This window comes from Dendrobates tinctorius, unplaced genomic scaffold (genome assembly GCF_039654945.1).
Source record: "Dendrobates tinctorius isolate UK_male_01 unplaced genomic scaffold, ASM3965494v1 ptg000211l, whole genome shotgun sequence".
NCBI classification, from domain to species: domain Eukaryota; kingdom Metazoa; phylum Chordata; class Amphibia; order Anura; family Dendrobatidae; genus Dendrobates; species Dendrobates tinctorius.
In genome coordinates this window covers 9,097,454-9,117,164 of record NW_027361878.1, presented here as the reverse complement: position 1 = coordinate 9,117,164, position 19,711 = coordinate 9,097,454, and the positions used below count along the sequence as shown (strand labels likewise).

At 44.1% G+C, this 19,711-nt stretch overlaps 1 protein-coding gene across 1 annotated transcript in view; it reads left to right on the top strand.

The window, feature by feature from the left end:
• The window catches only part of DRD4 (dopamine receptor D4), a 48,737-nt gene that overhangs the window by 9,920 nt on the left and 19,106 nt on the right, over positions 1–19,711 (top strand). Inside the window, exon 3 of the mRNA XM_073554394.1 lies at positions 457–1,022. Within this exon, the coding sequence (XP_073410495.1) occupies positions 457–1,022 (566 nt within the window). The remainder of the gene's footprint in view (positions 1–456; positions 1,023–19,711) is intronic.

Sequence of the window (19,711 nt, the reverse complement as noted above, 5' to 3'; positions counted from 1 at the left end):
TAGAACACTACTGTACTTTTTCTAAACAAGAAGCTAAGTGCTTCAAAAGGATTTAGGAAATTTTAGGTTCCTTGTATATGTGCAAAGGTGAACAAATGTTTTAAGCTGGCACGAGCCAGATATTAAATTTAATGATGTAATAACTCAGCTGTCAAATTTATAAGATCTATCAATCTAGCATTGAGCTATCATTATTACTGATGCTTGCTCATCCAAAATGGGGTTTTTGACCTTTGCATTAGGTTGTTGTTCGGTCCTTCATACTGGGCGCACTTGCTCGCTTTATAACATACACCATAGTAAGTGTACAGCATATGATTTTGCTAATCTCATTTAAGTACAATTTAATACACAGTAGCGAGCAGCTGAGTAATGTAATGACGACAAGAAAGCAATCACTTCTAAACATTCTCCTGATACATAATCCAGCGTGTGATATTCTTATTCATTATGCAGGTTCATCGCTGTGTCTATCCCGCTGAATTACAACAGGCGGCAAGTGGATAATCGGCAGCTGTTCCTGATTTCAACTACTTGGATTTTTGCCTTTGCTGTGGCTTCTCCAGTCATTTTTGGTCTTAATAATGTCAAAAATCGGGATCCCACCGAGTGCAAACTCGAAGACAACAATTATGTGGTTTATTCCTCTGTTTGTTCCTTTTTCATCCCGTGTCCTATAATGTTAGTTCTTTATTGTGCCATGTTTTATGGACTCCGGAAATGGGAAGAAAACAGAAAATCCAAGTTACGGAATCACATGTCTCCAAGACCTAAGCCACCAAGCCAAACTCTAATATTTGATAGGATTGATCGAAGCCCTACTGACAGCAAGCTGGATGAACTCCATTTATATGACCAGACAGACTGTCCGTATTCTAAAGCTTACGTTGACAATGGCCATGGGATACAGGCTGTTGCTTATCCCCATCTCAAATATTCATCAAGCATGGAGCCAGAAAGGAAGCATAGCAAGATCAATGGGCGAGAGAGAAAAGCCATGAGGGTGCTCCCAGTTGTGGTTGGTAAGTTAAGATTTAAAGCATTTTAACTGTTGAGCTGTCAAACTAGCTAGATTCATTCTAGAGTCATTCTTATGTATAGTATGTAGAGTTGGCTATGCACACAATACAGTCTGTTGAGTCCTGGAACATGTATAGAGAAGATTTATTAAGGCTACGGCAACTGGCTACACTCGGCCTAGCTTTCACTCAGATTTCATTTTTCGATTATCTGAAAATGAATGAGGAATCTAACTGATTTCCATTGCATACTTACCAACTTTCCAAAAAGTCCAGAAGTGTAGGGTTGGGCAATATTCTCTTAGGCACCTCTTGGGCAAAAGCCTCCTGAAACCTTAAGGAAACAAGCAATTTTGGAAGGTTTCTTGTGCCTCGAAGTCTAATCACATATTCCTATTTCCCAACTTTAAAAAATGAGAAAGAGGAGCTCAGATATATCTAAAGTCAAGATGTACCCCCGACCTGCCGGAACAGCGGGACAGCTTCCGAGTCCCAATGTTTGGGACAGTCCTAGTGGATCCAGAACGGATGGGAGCTAGGGAGATGGTAACCATTGAGAATTAATGAGAAGGTGAACAATCATGGTCACTTAAAAGAGTGTATGGATAGGGGTAAAAAGAATTTACATGCAACAAAGCATTGGTCTCCTGGAATACAGCCAGGAAAAAAGTTGGCAATGGGACGTTTGGGAACTATGCATATCTGTAAGGAGATGGTGTCCATTGCGAGATAGGGAAGGTCTGATTTGATTCCCACCTAGCATGTGCTATTTTTTATGGCAGGGAAACCCTGCGCATCTTACATGCAGCACAAGTGTAAATCTATCATTACATGGACCCATGGTATATAAAAAACCTAGATCCAATGCCTAAGATTGGATCTAGGTTTGTTATATACCATGGGTCCATGTAATGATAGATTTACACTTGTGCTGCATGTAAGATGCGCAGGGCGGCGGTCATGGATGAGTGATTGCATACCTATGCCCTGGCACCCCACAAATAAACTGTCCCTGTCCATCAGTGTTATGGAAATAATTTATGGACTTCCATGCGCTGCTTGACAAAATACAGAATCCCACTTACGGTGAAAGATTAATCATTTATTCCCAACGCGTTTCGAAGTAAGGACTACTTCTTCCTCAGGAGATGTTTGTCATCCCCTGAGGAAGCAGTAGTCCTTACTTCGAAACGCGGTGGGAATAAATGATTAATCTTTCACCGTAAGTGGGATTCTGTATTTTGTCAAGCAGCGCATGGAAGTCTGTTATGAATGAGTCACCGTAGGAGGCAAAAGCAGAAATATAAGCTAAGTCCAGAAAACCAGAGAAGTTGGCAACTATCAGATTGCAGACCCCTGAACCTATCAACACAACTAGCAGTAGCCGTGGGGGGTTCCTACGATGCCCTAGACCCCTCGATCACGGCCGGAGAATTAAATAGGCCTAAAGAAAGAAAGGGGAAATCTAAACTGCCCCAGAGCAGACCCCAAAGCAATAGGCAGCCCCCAACATATAATGACGGTGAAGCAAGATGAAAACACTAACACAGACAGAAAGATAGACTGAGCAAAGACGGGGCCCAAAACTACCTGGATAGGAAAGGACAGGAAGGCTGCTGTCTGCAATCTGCCAAAACCCTATCAAAGACATAAGCCAACAAGCTGATATGAAAAAGGCCCTGAAGCAGCTAGGCTTCAAAAACTAAATCAGCACTCAGGTATTTTCAGAAGACAGAGCTAAAGGAATTCAGCACACCCCAGCAGGGAATGGCAGAAATCCAGAAAAACAAATCAAAACAAAGTCAAGCACCAATGCAAAAGGCCGAGCAGCAAACTTAGCTTTAGAGGAGCAGGAATTCAGACTGGTCTCCAAGGATCCCACAGAGAAATCACCCGCAGGGCAGAAGGGCGTCGGCAGCCTTATATCCAGTCAGTAACTCCACTCAGCCAGTCATCATCATCAGCCTCAGGTGTTTGATAATCAGGCTCACTACCTTTCCTTACCAGAAGAGGGAGTTCCTCGGGCCTCAGTAATGAAGGGGAAAATGAACTCACAACAGTACCTCCCCCTTGAGGAGGGGTCACCGAACCCTCAACTACACCACCAGGGCGATCAGGGTGAGCCCGATGAAAGGCACGCACCAATCTTTTGGCATGAATATCAGAGGTAGAGACCCAGGAATTATCCTCCTGACCATAACCCTTCCACTTAACCAAATACTGGAGTCTCCGTCTAGCCAGACGGGAATCCAGTACTTTCTCTACCTCATATTCCATGTTACCTTCAACCAATACAGGGTCTGGAGGTGCCACCCCCGACACAACAGGTTCAACAAACCTCTTCAACAAAGATTTATGGAACACATTATGGATTTTAAATGTGACAGGAAGAGCCAAACGAAAAGAGACCGGATTAATAATCTCCACAATCTTGTAAGGTCCAATAAATCTAGGCTTAAACTTAGGAGAAGCCACCTTCATAGCAATATTTTTTGATGATAACCACACCATATCACCAACCTTAAACTGGGGACCAATGGTCCTATGTCGGTTGGAAAACCGCTGGGCCTTTTCCTGGGAGAGAGATAGCTTATCCACCACTTGGTCCCAGTTCTGGTGCATTCTCTCCACCACAGTGTCAACACCTGGGCAGGCAGAGGGCTCCACCTGCCCTGAAGAAAATCGAGGATGAAACCCAAAGTTACAAAAAAAAGGTGACATCAAAGTGGCAGAACTAGCTCTATTATTTAAAGCAAATTCGGCCAAGGGCAAAAATGAAACCCAATCATCCTGATCAGCAGAAATAAAACATCTCAAATATGACTCCAAGGTCTGGTTTGTTCTCTCTGTCTGCCCATTGGTCTGAGGGTGAAAAGCAGAGGAGAAGGACAACTGAATTCCCAGCCTGGAACAGAAAGTTCTCCAAAATCTAGACACAAACTGGACTCCTCTGTCAGATACAATGTTCTCAGGAATCCCGTGCAAACGAACCACCTGTTGTAAAAACAGGGGCACCAACTCAGAGGAAGACGGCAACTTAGGGATTGGTACAAGATGAACCATCTTAGAGAACCTATCACAAATCACCCAAATAACAGTCATCCTTTGAGAGACAGGCATATCAGAGATGAAATCCATTGAAATATGGGTCCATGGCCTCTTGGGGACAGGCAAAGGCATCAACAACCCACTAGAGCGAGAACACGATTTAGACCGGGAGCACGTCCCACAGGACTGCACAAAATTCCTGACATCACGAGACAAGGAGGGCCACCAAAAAAACCGACTCACCAGATCTCTAGTACCAAAAATACCTGGATGACCAGCCAAAGCAGAGCAATGAACTTAAGACATCACTCTCTTCTTCCACTGGTCAGGAACATACAACTTTCCACTGGGACAACGCTCAGGTTTGTCCTCCTGGAACTCTTCCAGAGCACGTCTCAAATCGGGCGAGATGGCAGAAAGAACTACCCCTTCGCCTAAGATGGTAGCAGGCTTGGTCACCACAGGAGAATCAGCAAAGAAGCTCCTAGAGAGGGCGTCTGCCTTGACATTCTTCGTTCCAGGAAGAAAAGAAACCACAAAATCAAAACGTGTAAAAAACAAGGCCCACCTAGCCTGTCTAGGGTTCAAGCGCTTAGCCGACTCTAGGTAAATCAAATTCTTGTGGTCAGTGAGGACCACGACTTGATGCTTAGCTCCCTCCAACCAATGTCTCCACTCCTCAAATGCCCATTTCATGGCCAACAGTTCCCTATTCCCCACATCATAGTTACGTTCAGATGGAGAGAACTTTCGGGAAAAGAAAGCACAGGGATTCATTTTAGATGTTACAGGATCCTTTTGGGACAAAACAGCTCCTGCACCAATCTCAGAAGCATCCACCTCTACCTGGAATGGAAGTGAGACATCAGGTTGCCGCAAAACCGGGGCGGAGGTGAATCTTCGCTTCAGCTCCTGAAAGGAAGAAACAGCCTCCGGAGACCAATTTAACACATCAGCACCCTTCTTAGTCAAATCAGTCAATGGCTTGGCAATACTAGAAAATTTTGCTATAAATTTCCGATAAAAATTAGCAAAACCCCAAAACTTCTGGAGGGCCTTCAAAGAAGTGGGCTGAACCCAATCGTAAATTGCCTGTACCTTGGCCGGGTCCATTTCAATGGTTGACGGGGACAAAATAAATCCCAAAAAAGAAATCCTCTGTATTCCAAAAAGGCATTTAGATCCTTTGACATACAGGGAATTCTCCCTCAAGATCCGGAACACAGTCCGAATATGTTCCACATGAGAATCCCAATCCTTGGAGAAGATCAAAATATCATCCAGATAGATAATCAAAAATTTATCGACAAAATCTCGGAAAATATCGTTCATGAAGCACTGGAAGACAGAAGGGGCATTAGTGAGCCCAAAAGGCATCACCAGGTACTCAAAATGTCCCTCCGGAGTATTAAACGCCGTCTTCCATTCATCCCCATGCTTAATGCGAATAAGATTATACGCCCCCCTGAGGTCAAGCTTGGTAAACCAGCAAGCACCTTTAACTCTGGAGAATAGATCAGAAATCAGGGGTAACGGATACTGATATTTAACAGTAATTTTGTTGAGGGCACGATAATCAATACAAGGTCTTAATGATCCATCCTTTTTGGCTACAAAAAAAAAACCGGCACCTAAGGGTGACGAGGATGGTCTAATATGACCCTTCTCCAACGCCTCCTTAATATAGGATCGCATAGCCTCGTGCTCGGGTACAGATAAATTGAAGAGCCGACCCTTGGGAAATTTACACCCCGGGCTCAGTTCAATAGCACAGTCATAACTCCTATGAGGAGGCAGAGACGCAGACTCATTCTCACTAAATACATCATAAAAGTCTGCCAAATAATCAGGAACATCATGCGACTGAGGAGAGGTGAAAAACACCGGAGCCTCACTAAAGGCACACCGACAACCCCAACTCACCACAGACACAGATTTCCAATCCAAAACTGGATTATGAATTTGTAACCAGGGAAACCCCAGAACAATAGTATCATGAAGATTATGCAACACCAAAAATCTGCAATTTTCTTGATGGTCTGGGGCGACCCGCATTACCACCTGGGTCCAAAACTGAGGTTTATTTTTAGCCAAAGGAGTAGCATCAATCCTTCTCAAAAGGATAGGCGTCTGCAGAGGTGTCATTGGAAATCCACAACGTTTAGCAAAATCCAAGTCCATTAGGTTTAGGGCTGCTCCCGAATCCACAAAAGCCTTGGCGGAAAATGTGGACAGGGAGCAGATCGGAGTAATAGCCAGAAGAAACTTAGGTTGAACACCCCCAACAGAAAACGTATGTGCAAAGCGTTTCTCTCGTTTAGGACAGGCAGAAATAATATGCGAGGCATCTCCACAGAAAAAACACAACTTATTACGCCTTCTGAACTCCTGACGCTGCTCTCTGGAAAAAACTCTATCACATTGCATAGCTTCAGACATTTGTTCAACAGGTGGCAACACCTCTCGTGCAGCTTTGCGTTCGCGCAAACGCCGATCAACCTGATTGGCTAATGACATAGAATCGTCAAGACCAGAGGGAACAGGAAATCCCACCATAGTATATTTTACGGCTTCTGACAACCCCTTCCGAAAGAGAGCAGCCAAGGCATTATCATTCCAGGTAGTAAGTACTGCCCACTTTCGGAATTTTTGACAGTACAATTCTGCAGAATCACGACCCTGGTTCAATGCCAGCAGGGTCTTTTCAGCCTGATCAATGGCATTAGGTTCGTCATACAAGAACCCCAAGGCCTGAAAAAATGTGTTCACATTAGTCAGAATAGGATCATCTGGTTTCAAAGAAAACGCCCAATCCTGGGGATCGCCACGCAGCAAAGAGATGACAATTTTAACCTGCTGCGCGGAGCTCCCTGACGAGTTAGGCTTCAAGGCAAAAAAAATTTACAATTATTTTTGAAATTCAAAAATTTAGACCGATCCACAAAAAATACATCAGGTGTAGGAATCTTTGGTTCAGCAGCATGTGAATGAGCAAGGTAGGCGGAAATTCCCCGCACTTCCGCAGCGAGCTGCTCCACACGATCAGACAATTGCTTTATCTCCATTGAGAGAAAAAAAATTCCCCCTACGGCCTCAGAGATATAGAGGAAAAAATATACACATTTTTTTTTTTTTTTTTTACAATTCTTTCCTGCTATTGAGTACCCTAGGATCTGCGGTATGGCGGGTGATTCTGTTATGAATGAGTCACCGTAGGAGGCAAAAGCAGAAATACAAGCTAAGTCCAGAAAATCAGAGAAGTTGGCAACTATCAGATTGCAGACCCCTGAACCTATCAACACAACTAGCAGTAGCCATGGGGGGTTCCTACGATGCCCTAGACCCCTCGATCACGGCCGGAGAATTAAATAGGCCTAAAGAAAGAAAGGGGAAATCTAAACTGCCCAGAGCAGACCCCAAAGCAATAGGCAGCCCCCAACATATAATGACGGTGAAGCAAGATGAAAACACTAACACAGACAGAAAGATAGACTGAGCAAAGATGGGGCCCAAAACTACCTAGATAGGAAAGGACAGGAAGGCTGCTGTCTGCAATCTGCCAAAACCCTATCAAAGACATAAGCCAACAAGCTGGTATGAAAAAGGCCCTGAAGCAGCTAGGCTTCAAAAACTAAATCAGCACTCAGGTATTTTCAGAAGACAGAGCTAAAGGAATTCAGCACACCCCAGCAGGGAATGGCAGAAATCCAGAAAAACAAAGCAAAACAAAGTCAAGCACCAATGCAAAAGGCCGAGCAGCAAACTTAGCTTTAGAGGAGCAGGAATTCAGACTGGTCTCCAAGGATCCCACAGAGAAATCACCCGCAGGGCAGAAGGGCATCGGCAGTCTTATATCCAGTCAGTAACTCCACTCAGCCAGTCATCATCATCAGCCTCAGGTGTTTGATAATCAGGCTCACTACCTTTCCTTACCAGAAGAGGGAGTTCCTCGGGCCTCAGTAATGAAGGGGAAAATGAACTCACAACAGAAGTCCATAAATTATTTCCATAAGAATTGATGTATCAGCGATCACACGGTTTAACCTTTGGATGTGCAGCAGCTGACCACGAATCCTATGTGCTTGATCTCTCCTACAAATAGGTGAGTGAATTTCTTTTAATCTTTTAATATTAACTCTGATAAGACCCTATTGCGCTTCTCTGTTCCTTTAGTTTATTGCATTGTCCATCAGTGTTGTGCTGTGTACAATGCAGTGTACTCAGTGGCCAGAGGTCTCTGCTGCATACGCGTTCTTTCGCCCAGGTTCAGCTGCACCCGGTTCGTTATAACAAGTACATCTTTACTGGACAAATCAGATACAGCAGTCTTTAACATGTAGTTTCGGGCACAGCACCTTCCAGATCCAGTTTAATCTACACAGTACATTTCAAGCCTCTGCTTACATTCAGCACAGACTATCCCTACGCTTGATCCTCCTGTCAGCCCCAGAGATTTCTCATCCGGCACCACAGCACTCCCAAAATCAATTACATTTCCCTCACGCATTTCCTTGTTCGCCTTCCTCTGTACGGAAGAATATAAGGCAAACTTCTCAGTGCCTAGTTCAGGCCATAGGCCCGGATGTCAAGGGAATTTCCTACGGAAATTTGGTGCAACCTCATGCTGCCAGAACGATATGTATGATACACCTCTAGCCCACTGAAGCTTGAACCTGAACTTCCTACAAACTTCCCACTAAAACTGTCTCTATTGCCTCTAATCATTAAATGTACACCCTCCCATACTGGGCTGGCCCCAAACACACTAACTGTATCCTAACCTGTGCACTGCTTCCTAACACTAATATGCACACCACTGCATATTTCCCTCTCTTAATCTAACGTCTAAGCCCTATACTAAATCTTATGTCCTAAATCTAATTCTATACTTTCCCTATCCACTATACATTAGTAACATGGTACACTGGCTGCATTACTGGAACCGCATACATTAGTGTTTATAAAATTCTATGCATTTTCACATACTAAATTACTCCATAGAAATACAGCAAAGATCACATTTCACAACACACATTTTTGAAACGTTGTCTTTCAGTCCATCACCCACTCACACATGCAGTACCTTGTCAAAAAGAGCTATGACTTCCATAGTGCCTAAGGTTTCCCTGCCATATAAAAAAATAGCACATGGTAGGTGGGAACCTTGCTACAGATTTTACAAATTTAGGAACATTTGGGAATAAATACTCCTGATTTTTTTCAGACTTATTTGACCTAGAGATCTGAAATATATTCATTTATTCTTTTGAGGTCAAATTTAGGAGTCTAATAAATTCTATTTACATAAAGATATACAAATATATGTGCAATGATTAATAAAATGAATGCACAATCTATTTGGGTTTCTTAGGATGGAAATCCCTGCTGCGCGGGCTGTATCTAAGACTTTCCATCACAACAAGGTCTTTGTCTAAAGGGATTGTCCTCTGTATTACGGCCGCTGATCACATGATGCTCATATTTGACCCTAAAGTGAACCTCTAGGCCGGGTTTATCCTACTGTCATATTTCAGTGTCGACAGAGACAAACAAGATGAGAAGCCGGTGGTTATAATTACTTTTTAGTAAAAATGCTGACAGGCGTTTTCTTACTCCGGTTAAGCCTCGTGCACATGGCCGAAATACTTCTCTTCATATGGAGCCATAATACCGGAACTGTGGGCTTCTTTGGGGTTACTGTGCACCTCGATGCTTCCAATATCATATGGGGATGGACTTTTTTCCACCAGTATATCCAATTTAGGGTTGTGGTTTAGAATGACACCATTTATTTTACCTTTAAATTTCCTGAAAAACGGGAAAAAAAAATTCAAGGGCCTTGAAATGACGACAAAAGCTCCTCAATTCTGCCCTCACTTTTTGGGTTTCCTTTTTACTGCATTAATTGTGCTGTTAAAATTACCTGACATTATGTTTCGTCAGGCCAGTACAATTACGTATTTTTTTTATTTTACTGGATCAAAAAACATTCAGGATTTTGTAAAAAAATAAATAAAAATTGTTGCCATTTTTGGTGACTCATAACTTTTTTTATTTTTCCATTAATGGAGTTATATAAGGGTTTTTTTTGCATGACAAGCTGTAGTTTATGTTGATACAATTTTGGCGTGCATATGATGCTTCCATGGCTTTTTATTGCATTTTTTGTGGAGGCAGGTGACCAAAAATTAGTATTTCTGGCATTTCGACTTTTTGGTGTTTACCGTTTTTAGATGACTTAAAAGTTTATACGTTTTAAATTCTCTTAAGATTTTAAAAACATTTATTAATTAATTTTCAAATTGAACTTAGTCTCACGGGGGGGGACTTGAACCTGTGATCGTTTGAGTATAAAGTGAAATTGAGTTTTTTTTATAGGAGGGCCAGGATGACCTTGACGGGGACCTTCAATAGGCCTTCAGTTTTTGACCCTGATCAATAACCATACTCCCTGATGGTGTCATACATGTACGTTAGGGTGCGCAAAGGAGTTAAATAGAACAATTAGGGGTAAAAGTTGCAAAATTTTACTAATTTGTAATAGTGAAGTGAAGTCATAACATTCATAAAGTACAAGTGCAAAAATGTTACTGAAACCTGATTTGAGTTCTTTAGCATGCACCTTAACTTGGCCGATGGGCTCTGTCTAATGAAGCAAAATACTATTTTTTATTATTATATATCAGTAATGGATCTGTTAAAAAGGTTGTCAACTACTTTATCATTGATGACCTATCCTTAGAATAGGACATCAATGTCTGACCGGTTGGGGTCCGACACCCGGCACCTCCGCTGATCAGCTGTTATCGAACTGTGCTTGATAGCACGCCTGCTCCGTCTTCTGATAGTGGCCGCGGCAGGGTACTGCACATCCACCTACTGGTTTGAATTAACCTCTTTAATGCTGCAAACGGCGCTGTTTTAGTTAAAAGATTGCCATGTATGGTTGTGGGATGCCCCTCAGTATGCCAGTATCCTAAAATACAGTAGTTCGGATCTTACCCCTGCTGGAGAATCGGGTCCTTTAGAAGCTGCAAAAGGACAGTTTGTTCTTCAGCATGGTGAAAATCAGTGGCAGATACAGATTTAAAATGGCTCCTGTGCAAGAACAGTATAATAATTCTATCAATAACAGAAGTTGCTTATAGCTTTGGGGGTGGGAATGGGTCCCCTTACCTTTAGGGGCACTCTGCACAGGTTGCACCAATAATATGTCCTCCCCTGAGCAGGGTGATATATCGGTTTGTTGTAAAAGATTCAGTATAACTGGTATTTTATTCATTGAAATCCCTGGTATTTGTATCTATATGAGTCCAGTGGGCGGTCCTGCTTGTGATTGACAGCTATCTCTGCATGCTCGGTCATACAAGCAAATCTGTCAGTCACTGAATGGGACCGCCCTCTGGACTCCTATGCATACAAACAGAGATTTCAATGAATAAAATGCAAGCTTTACTGAAACTTTTCCCTGAAAAATGTATACAAATCAAACCGGGTCGTCCTTTCCTATAAGATCCAGTCTTCAGATCAGACACCATTTTCAATATGACAGGTTCCATTTAAAAAAAGCAATTCCATGTACATCTGTGACAATGTGTATGTAGTATAGCGTATGTGTGTAAATATACTCCCCTACCGTACTGCCATCTTCTCCGGTATCGAGCGCCGCTTCGGTACTCTTCTGAGTGACGTCACCACTCTTCAGAATCTTTGGGTCTATATTAACACACACACACTACATGCACATATACACAGATTTCGTAAAAAATAAAAGTTCATGGGAGGACTTCTTTAACTGTGTAAAAGTAGTCCTGGAACCGCTAAGATGTTAGGGTCACCGTATCGGTTGTCCGCATACTAATCTTCTGACACATTCTGTGTTCTGAACATTATGACATTTTCCCTTCTCAAGCACGGACATATTCTTAAGACAAATTTTTTGGGGAAAAAATTTAAAAAAAATAAAAATTAAAAATAAACCGTATTAAAATATTTATAGTTTATTGGGAAAATGCACACTAGAAACAATACAAATCACAACACTATTGTTTTCATGGATTTGCACACACATGTCTTTTGCTGTCATAGTTTACACTTTTTGCGACAAGGAGTTAATTTTGTGGTGTTCGCCAAAACCCAGCTGCTTAATACAGAGTGCATTTTGGGAAACAGATGCCCTTCCAGATGGCAGTGAAGGGTGAAACACCAGACCTTGTTAAAGCCAATGATGCTTTGCAGATTGTTGGGTAAAATGGATTAATGTGACCCTTTACTTACTGCAGTGGGCAGTGGAAACACTGTACATATAGTCGTGCAGCCGTCTTAGACAGAAGGAAATTGAAGTCTATACTTTTTCACTTTCTTTTAGATTGAATCAACGACATTATTTCCACTGCTCTCATTTTTTTCAGCCTAGAAACTTCATAGTCTAAAAAATGACATGCTGCTCATGTCAGTGCAGGAGTAAAAGTGCTGGTGTTCTCCAGTACCATTTTTTCTTGGCACCTCTTGAAACTTTTTCTTGTCCGCTTTCATGGGCAATATTTTTTCTTAATTAATTTTTAATTAAAAATATTTTTTTTTGTTTTGGGTGTCACAGAGGTTTAAATGATTTGCCCGGCCTTGGGGTAAAAGTCTGCAGTCTCTCTATGTGACTGCAGACTTGTAAATCTTCACATCACACGTGATGTGCGCTGTGAGGATTCTTCAGTGCCACAGGATGTGGTCATGTGAAGACGAGTATGTGATTTGCATACTTACGGCCACATTCCAATTAGACGTTTCCTGCCTTGCTCAGTACACTTGCATTAAGTGAGGCCGGCACGTCTAGTCGGCATGTGACTGCCTGTATGCAAATCACATACTTTCAGTCACTCACTTGCCCTCTGCTCCCGGCGTCAGCACAAGAGAATCCTCACAGCGCACATGTGATGAGAAGATTTACAAATCTGCTGTCACATAGATCGACTGCAGACTTGTACCCTAATACTGAACTACCCCTTTAACGGACAATCCATCAGTGATCTTATGCAATTAAGTATCAATAAGTGGTAGTTGTATAGAAAAAGTGTGGGGTGTCCCTCTAGGTCTCCATGTGTGATACTGTGTGCTTCACGTTACCGAGTAGTCCTAGTAGTCTCTAGCATTGATATTGTACAGGGTGGGCCATTTATATGGATACACCTGGGTGAGCCATTTATAAAGTTGGATCCAAAATGGCCGACTTCAAAATGGCCACCATGGTCACCATCCATCTTGAAAAGTTTCCCCCCTCTCATATACTAATGTGCCACAAATAGGAAGTTGATATCACCAACCATTCCCATTTTATTTAGGTGTATCCATATAAATGGCCCACCCTGTAGTTACCACTAATGGCCGTGACACAATATTTCATTCATGCTGTTGGCGTCATCCTTTGCGGTAAAGGCTTCGGTGAGAGTCATGCGATCATCCTTGATAATTAAAACTAATTTATCTGAATTCTCCCTTTATAAATCAGGCTCGGTTGTCAATATTATGAGGCCAGAGTGTGGCATGGGTTTTCATCATTCTTCCAGTTTATTACAATTTAATTAATTTGCTGCCAATTCTCGCATGTGGGATAATTCATATCTACAAAATTGTGATCTCTGATGAACGATTTAATCTTTGTTTTAAGATATTACAGACTGTAAGTGGTGAAGGGGCCACTTTGGTTTCATTGGGTTTTTTCAGTGCACAGTTAAAGGGAACCTAGCAAGTAATTCATGCTACCCGAATAACAGGCAGCATCAGGGAGAGCCTCCCTTATTGTGGGCCCCATGTCTTGTTCAAGAGAAAACGTAATTTAGGAATGAGTCAGAAGTAGGGAGAACAGTTGTAGTGTAGCGCGGGGCAGTAGCCATGGACGGGGTATTCTTCTCTTGCACCTCGGCACGTTACACGAAGGTGGTGGTCCGGGCGGTGTGTATGTGGACTTAAGGCTGTGGGGGCGCTATGCCCTTGCAGGCCACATGTAACCAATGATTTGGGTTGGCCTGGACCAGGTGTTGCCAAGTGAGGGAGACCAAAAGTTTTGGTCAAAAGTAAAATTTTTACTCATGATATGTGGAGAGGGATTATACAGGAGATATTGGGCATATATCTTGATGAACTATTCCTTTTTTATACGGAGCAGTTTCAACACGCAGTATCAATTCTTTCCTCTTTTCTCTCTTATCCCCTATCTTCAACGTTCCTTTACACTTCCCCACAGCTCAGCTCAATGCTACAGTCCAGTTAGTAAGAGTTTTATTCTCAACCAGTATCTTCTCTTCCCTCTAGGGAACAATAATGCCAGTATGGCAGGACTTGGACTCTGAGACTCTGGACCTCCTGCTCGGGGCACACTCTTTGTCTTATGCACTCTGTCTCGTCTAGGCCTGTTACCACTGTAAATCATAAACTCCGGGCCATTCTTCGTCCTAATTATTATTAATAATAATAATAATAACCCAGGACCCATCTATGATCGATCACTCTGTTCTTTCTCTCACTTTTCTTCCTTTTTCTTCACTAGAACCTCGTTTTCCTCTATCTCTGTCTGCCTTGTCATTAAGGACACCCATGTCATGTGACACTGCTCACCTTAGGTCTTCTTTCTGCACACCCTGAGCCCTTTCTAACATTCTAACAGGAAGAGTCTCTGTCCCTTCAGTCTAGCCCCTCAAACTCTGGACTAGTCCCAACCATTAACTTTAACTGTCCCTGTTAACTACCTGTTGCTGGGCAGAATACAATACCAACACCAAAATGTATTTCGCAGTTCACATTACACAATACAACAATATACTTGCTCTGCAAGGAGGGACACATGGGCAGTATGTCCATCTACTTATACAGTGATCTGAGCTAATCCTGCCGACTTCACCCCACCCATATAAGTCTGTTTGTAAACGTAGAATGACCTGTCAATCAAGTCTAGATAGGCAAGAAGAAACTGGCAGGGGCCTGCCCAGATGACTGTTTGTCTTGTTCTCATCTTGTAATGAAAATGTCACATCCCCAGGAAGACCTGGAATTAGACGGTCACGTCACATAATGAATTGCAGGTCTTCTTTAGAGATGGTGTTATTTGGGTCCCATATTAAATGGATTTAGTTTCCTCTGGTGCTGAAGAGGTTAATGACCCTTTTTATGCTAGTCAGAAACATGCAGCTCCATTTCAGCTGCTTCTCATCTGGTCGATACCGCTTCCTATAAAAACTGATGAGGCCTTCTTGTCCCTGCCGATGAAAGATTTGTCTTCCTGGGCTGTGTGCTAAAGGTAAGTGGTTGGAGTGGAGTTGTTGTAGTAGTTATTTGTAGTTTGCTGTAATATGTCTGTGTTTATCTCCTGGTCCCTGTTCCCATTTAGTTTATTCCTGTCTGTCCCTATCCTCTTCCATATTGTTGGTTAGTTCTTTCGTATAATAGAGGTTTTCTGTTACCCCTGATTTGTTTTTGTGTCTTGTTTACCTTACATTTCTGTCCCATACCTCATGGTGTGGGGAAGGAGCCAGATCCAGGCTTAACAAGAGCATGGTAAGGTCGGAGACTCCAATTGTGGAACTTAATATTTCCAAAATCTATTGATTAAAATGAACTTTTGTTCATGGGGAAACCTCTTTAAGTAGGGCAGAAAGTCATTTATTTAAAGTTGCGTACCACTCCTTAATGGCATCAATACACGGCAATGATAGCAGAATACAATACCAATATCATAACACATTTCACAGTTCACATTACACAAACAATATACTTGTTCTTCAAGGTGGGAGAAAGTGTGCAATATGTCCATCTTCTTACATTTTCCCCTTCCCCATCCTCGGACATCGGAACATGCAAAACACTAACATACTCCTGCACATAACTTATATCACCAGCTAGAGTCCTTTTCTTTTTATTTTAGAAGACGCAGATACACTCTCTTGCACATTACTAAGACCAGACCAGATAAAATTTACTTTTTCATTTACTTGGGAGACAGAGGCAGTCCTACTCAGTTAGGACCTAAGAACTTATGACCATCTTAGTCCTTTTTGTTTTACTCCTAACCAAACAAGAGTCTTTCGGGTTAATTTGACCCCTCTGAATAAGGACCCTTGAGCCAACAACAGTACACAATACAGTCCTTCGGGAGGCCTTTTTCATTAAGGCCACAGTCCTTAGTCCCCTCATCAGTTCGTAGGACAGGGACTCTGTCCTTCAACTCCACTCCGGTCCACAAGACAGGTACACATAGAGTCCCTTAAGGACAACGTACATCCAAAATTAGATTCAGTCCTTGACTTAGGATGTTGGACTGTCGAGTGGCGGCAGCATCTCTTAATTCAGCAGGGCAATGTGCAATGAACACAACAAAACAAATAATTTTGAACACACTTCAACCATCCATGGCCATTAACGGTTCTCTCTTTCCCAGCTATGAGTAATGTATTGTATTCAATATGAGGGTGATATGTCCCCTCTCCAGAGATGTCTGTAGGGATTTTAATTTTTATCAATGACAGGGCACAAATCTTGATGAACATTTCTTTTACCTTCCACAGTCCCACTGCCCACTCTTGGAAAAACTCCACTTCTGCATCACGTCCTCACTAATCACACAGTCACAAACAACTTTTGTTTTGGCAAAAAGATTTTTTCAACCGCCACCACGACAAGTTAGGCTGGTTTCACATTAGCGATTTTTAAGCGCACGCACGGCCGGGGGTAGCTCCGCCCCCGAGCCGGCTCTCTGCCCGGCGTGCCCGCCCCTTGCTTGTAGCGCCGCCTCCTAGCGGACAGCGGCGCCTGCGATCGGCGCACCCTATCTTTAGCATAGGGTGCGCAGATCGTGCGCAGGCCGTGCGCTAGTTGCGTTTTGACCTGCGCTGCGCACTTTTGACGGTGCGCCGTGCGCGCCAAAATCCGAAGAGTTCGATTTTGGCGCGCACGGCGCACCGTCAAAAGTGCGCAGCGCAGGTCAAAGCGCAACTAGCGCATGGCCTGCGCACGATCTGCGCACCCTATGCTAAAGATAGGGTGCGCCGATCGCAGGCGCCGCTGTCCGCTAGGAGGCGGCGCTACAAGCAAGGGGTGGGCACGCCGGGCAGAGAGCCGGCTCGGGGGCGGAGCTACCCCCGGCCGTGCGTGCGCTTAAAAAGCGCTAATGTGAAACCAGCCTTAGACTCTTTTGGGATGGTAATACTCTGTTCTAACCTATTAAAATTTCTTTAAATATCCAAATGTGACGCGAGTCACGATAGTAAGTATTGTGGTACAGTAAAGGGTGTTTTACTGGATGGGAGATACATTTCTTCCAGCAGATTAATGTTTGGCTGGGTTGATGATGTCATGGTCACGTGATCAGCTCATGTGATGTCTACCTCACCGGTAGGAGGGGTTATGGGCTATGTAATGGAGGTTGGTGTTTGGCACATGGTGAGTGTGTGTCTGGAAGTTACAGGAACTTGGCTGGACTTAGCCTGAACTTGTATACAGGATCCCCGTGCTGCAGGACTATAGCAGCAAGACTCTCAACAACCCTGGGAATGGCACCAGGCGGATGACGCGGACCTGGCAGCCGCTTAGTTAAGCCCGACCCGTGCAAGGGGTGAGTCTGGGACCAGTGGTTCTCCAAGCAGGAGTATATTTATGTTTTTCCTTACTTTCTGTTAACCTGCTGTTTGCAACGTGACATTAAACCACTGAAATTGGACTTCAAGCCTGTGTGTTGCTTCATTACTGCAGCCCTGCCATTACCTACCAGAGCGAATCCCTACAATTGGTGGACTGAATGTGGGCAAACGCAGTGACGCCAGGCTGATTTTCCTATTTTTGATTTGATTTATGTCCTGGTTGAAACGAGTGGCACAGACCCAGGCCACAGTAAAAACGCTCATAGAGGCCATGCGACAGTAGCAGCAGGCTACACAGCAGCAGCAGGAGGCCATGCGACAGCAGCAGCAGGCTACACAGCAGCAGCAAGCTATGCAGCAGCAGGAGGCCATGCAGCAGCAGCAGCAGGAGGCCATGCGACAGCAGGCTATACAGCAGCAGGCTATGCAGCAGCAGCAGGAAACCAATCAGCTGTTGATACAGCATATCACGGCAGCGCAGACAAAAGGAACTAACCGGGGAATCCATGATGTCCGGAAAACAGTTCGTACAGCAGTTCCCAAAATGGAGAAGTCGGACGATGTGGAGGCGTACCTGGAGATGTTCAAAGGAGTCGCTGAGAAAAAGAAGCTACCCCGGGACCAGTGGGCAGAAATCATCGCTCCATTTCTGGCCCCAGGACCTTTGAAAGCGTATCAGGACCTACCCACGGAAAAACGGGCGGACTTCACGGTCGTCAAGGGTGAGATACTGGCACGTCTTCAGGTAAATGTGTTAGTTCGGGCCCAGCGGGTACACCAGTGAGAGTTTACCCCCTCCAAGCTGGCTTGGTCCCAGTATTACGACCTGAGGCACCTCATACAAAAGTGGTTGCAGCCTGAGGTGTTGTCCCCCATGGCCATGCTGGACCGCATAGTGACTGATAAGTTTTGGATGGCTTTGCCCCACTCCCTCCAGACATGGGTCAGATAAGCATCCCCTACTAATGCCATGCAAATGATAGACCGCATAGAAAGGTATGGGGCTACCAAAGAGCTACAGGGAGGGACTCCCCAGAAGGTAACAGGAAGGTTCCCTAAGTCTCCACCCCTGGTTCGGCGAGCGGAGCTCAGGACTTATCTGGGGAAATAAGGAGCCCCATAATCTGCTGGCGGTGCCAGGAACCAGGGCATATGAGAGTTGATTGCCCCACCTGGCTGAGCCCATGGACACCAACTTTGGGTACCGCCCGTCTCACTATGCCGAACCGATGTGTGCAATGGGCACCCCGAAAGCTCCCAATATGGAACATTTGTGTCAGGTTGAAGTGGAGGGCACCCTGGCTGTGGCCCTATTGGACTCAGGGACTCTTGTAACCCTAGTACGAGCCAGCTGGATACAAACCAGCGAGTATACAGGTCAGAAAATTGGGGTGTTGTGTATACATGGGGACCTAAAAGACTATCCCACCGCACTTGTGGTGATCAGCACGCCAGCGGGGAGGCGGCGCCACGAGGTGGGGGTTGTGACTAATTTGCATTATGAGGTGATAATTGGAAGAGACTTTCCTTTATTTGCTATGCTGTGGCCATCTGTTGTCTCACCCACGGAGCAACTGCCGGCACCAGAGGCAACCAGGTTACATTCTCCAGAAATAGGGCATGAACCTGGTGGCCCAGAGGAAGAAGTGCTGGCGGTAGGGGTAACCTTCCCTTCGGTGGACGAGGGGAAGAGTTCTCCCATAGAAGTATTGGCTGGAGAGGTGGAAGACTTGCCGCCGGAACCCGAGTTGTCAGACTTGAATGTGTCAGGTGACAATTTTGGTACGGCGCAACTCCGAGACCTTACTTTGGCCCGGGCCAGAGAAAATGTACTGTTTGTCAATGGGGAACCCCAACAACCTGGGGCAGCTACAGTGCTGCCACGCTTCGAGCTACACCAAGATTTGTTGTACTGAGAGGAGAAAATACGTGGGGAACTGGTAGAACAGTTACTCATACCTCAGACATATCGTAGGCTGGTAATGGGCTTAGAGCATGCGCATGTACTTGGTGGGCATTTGG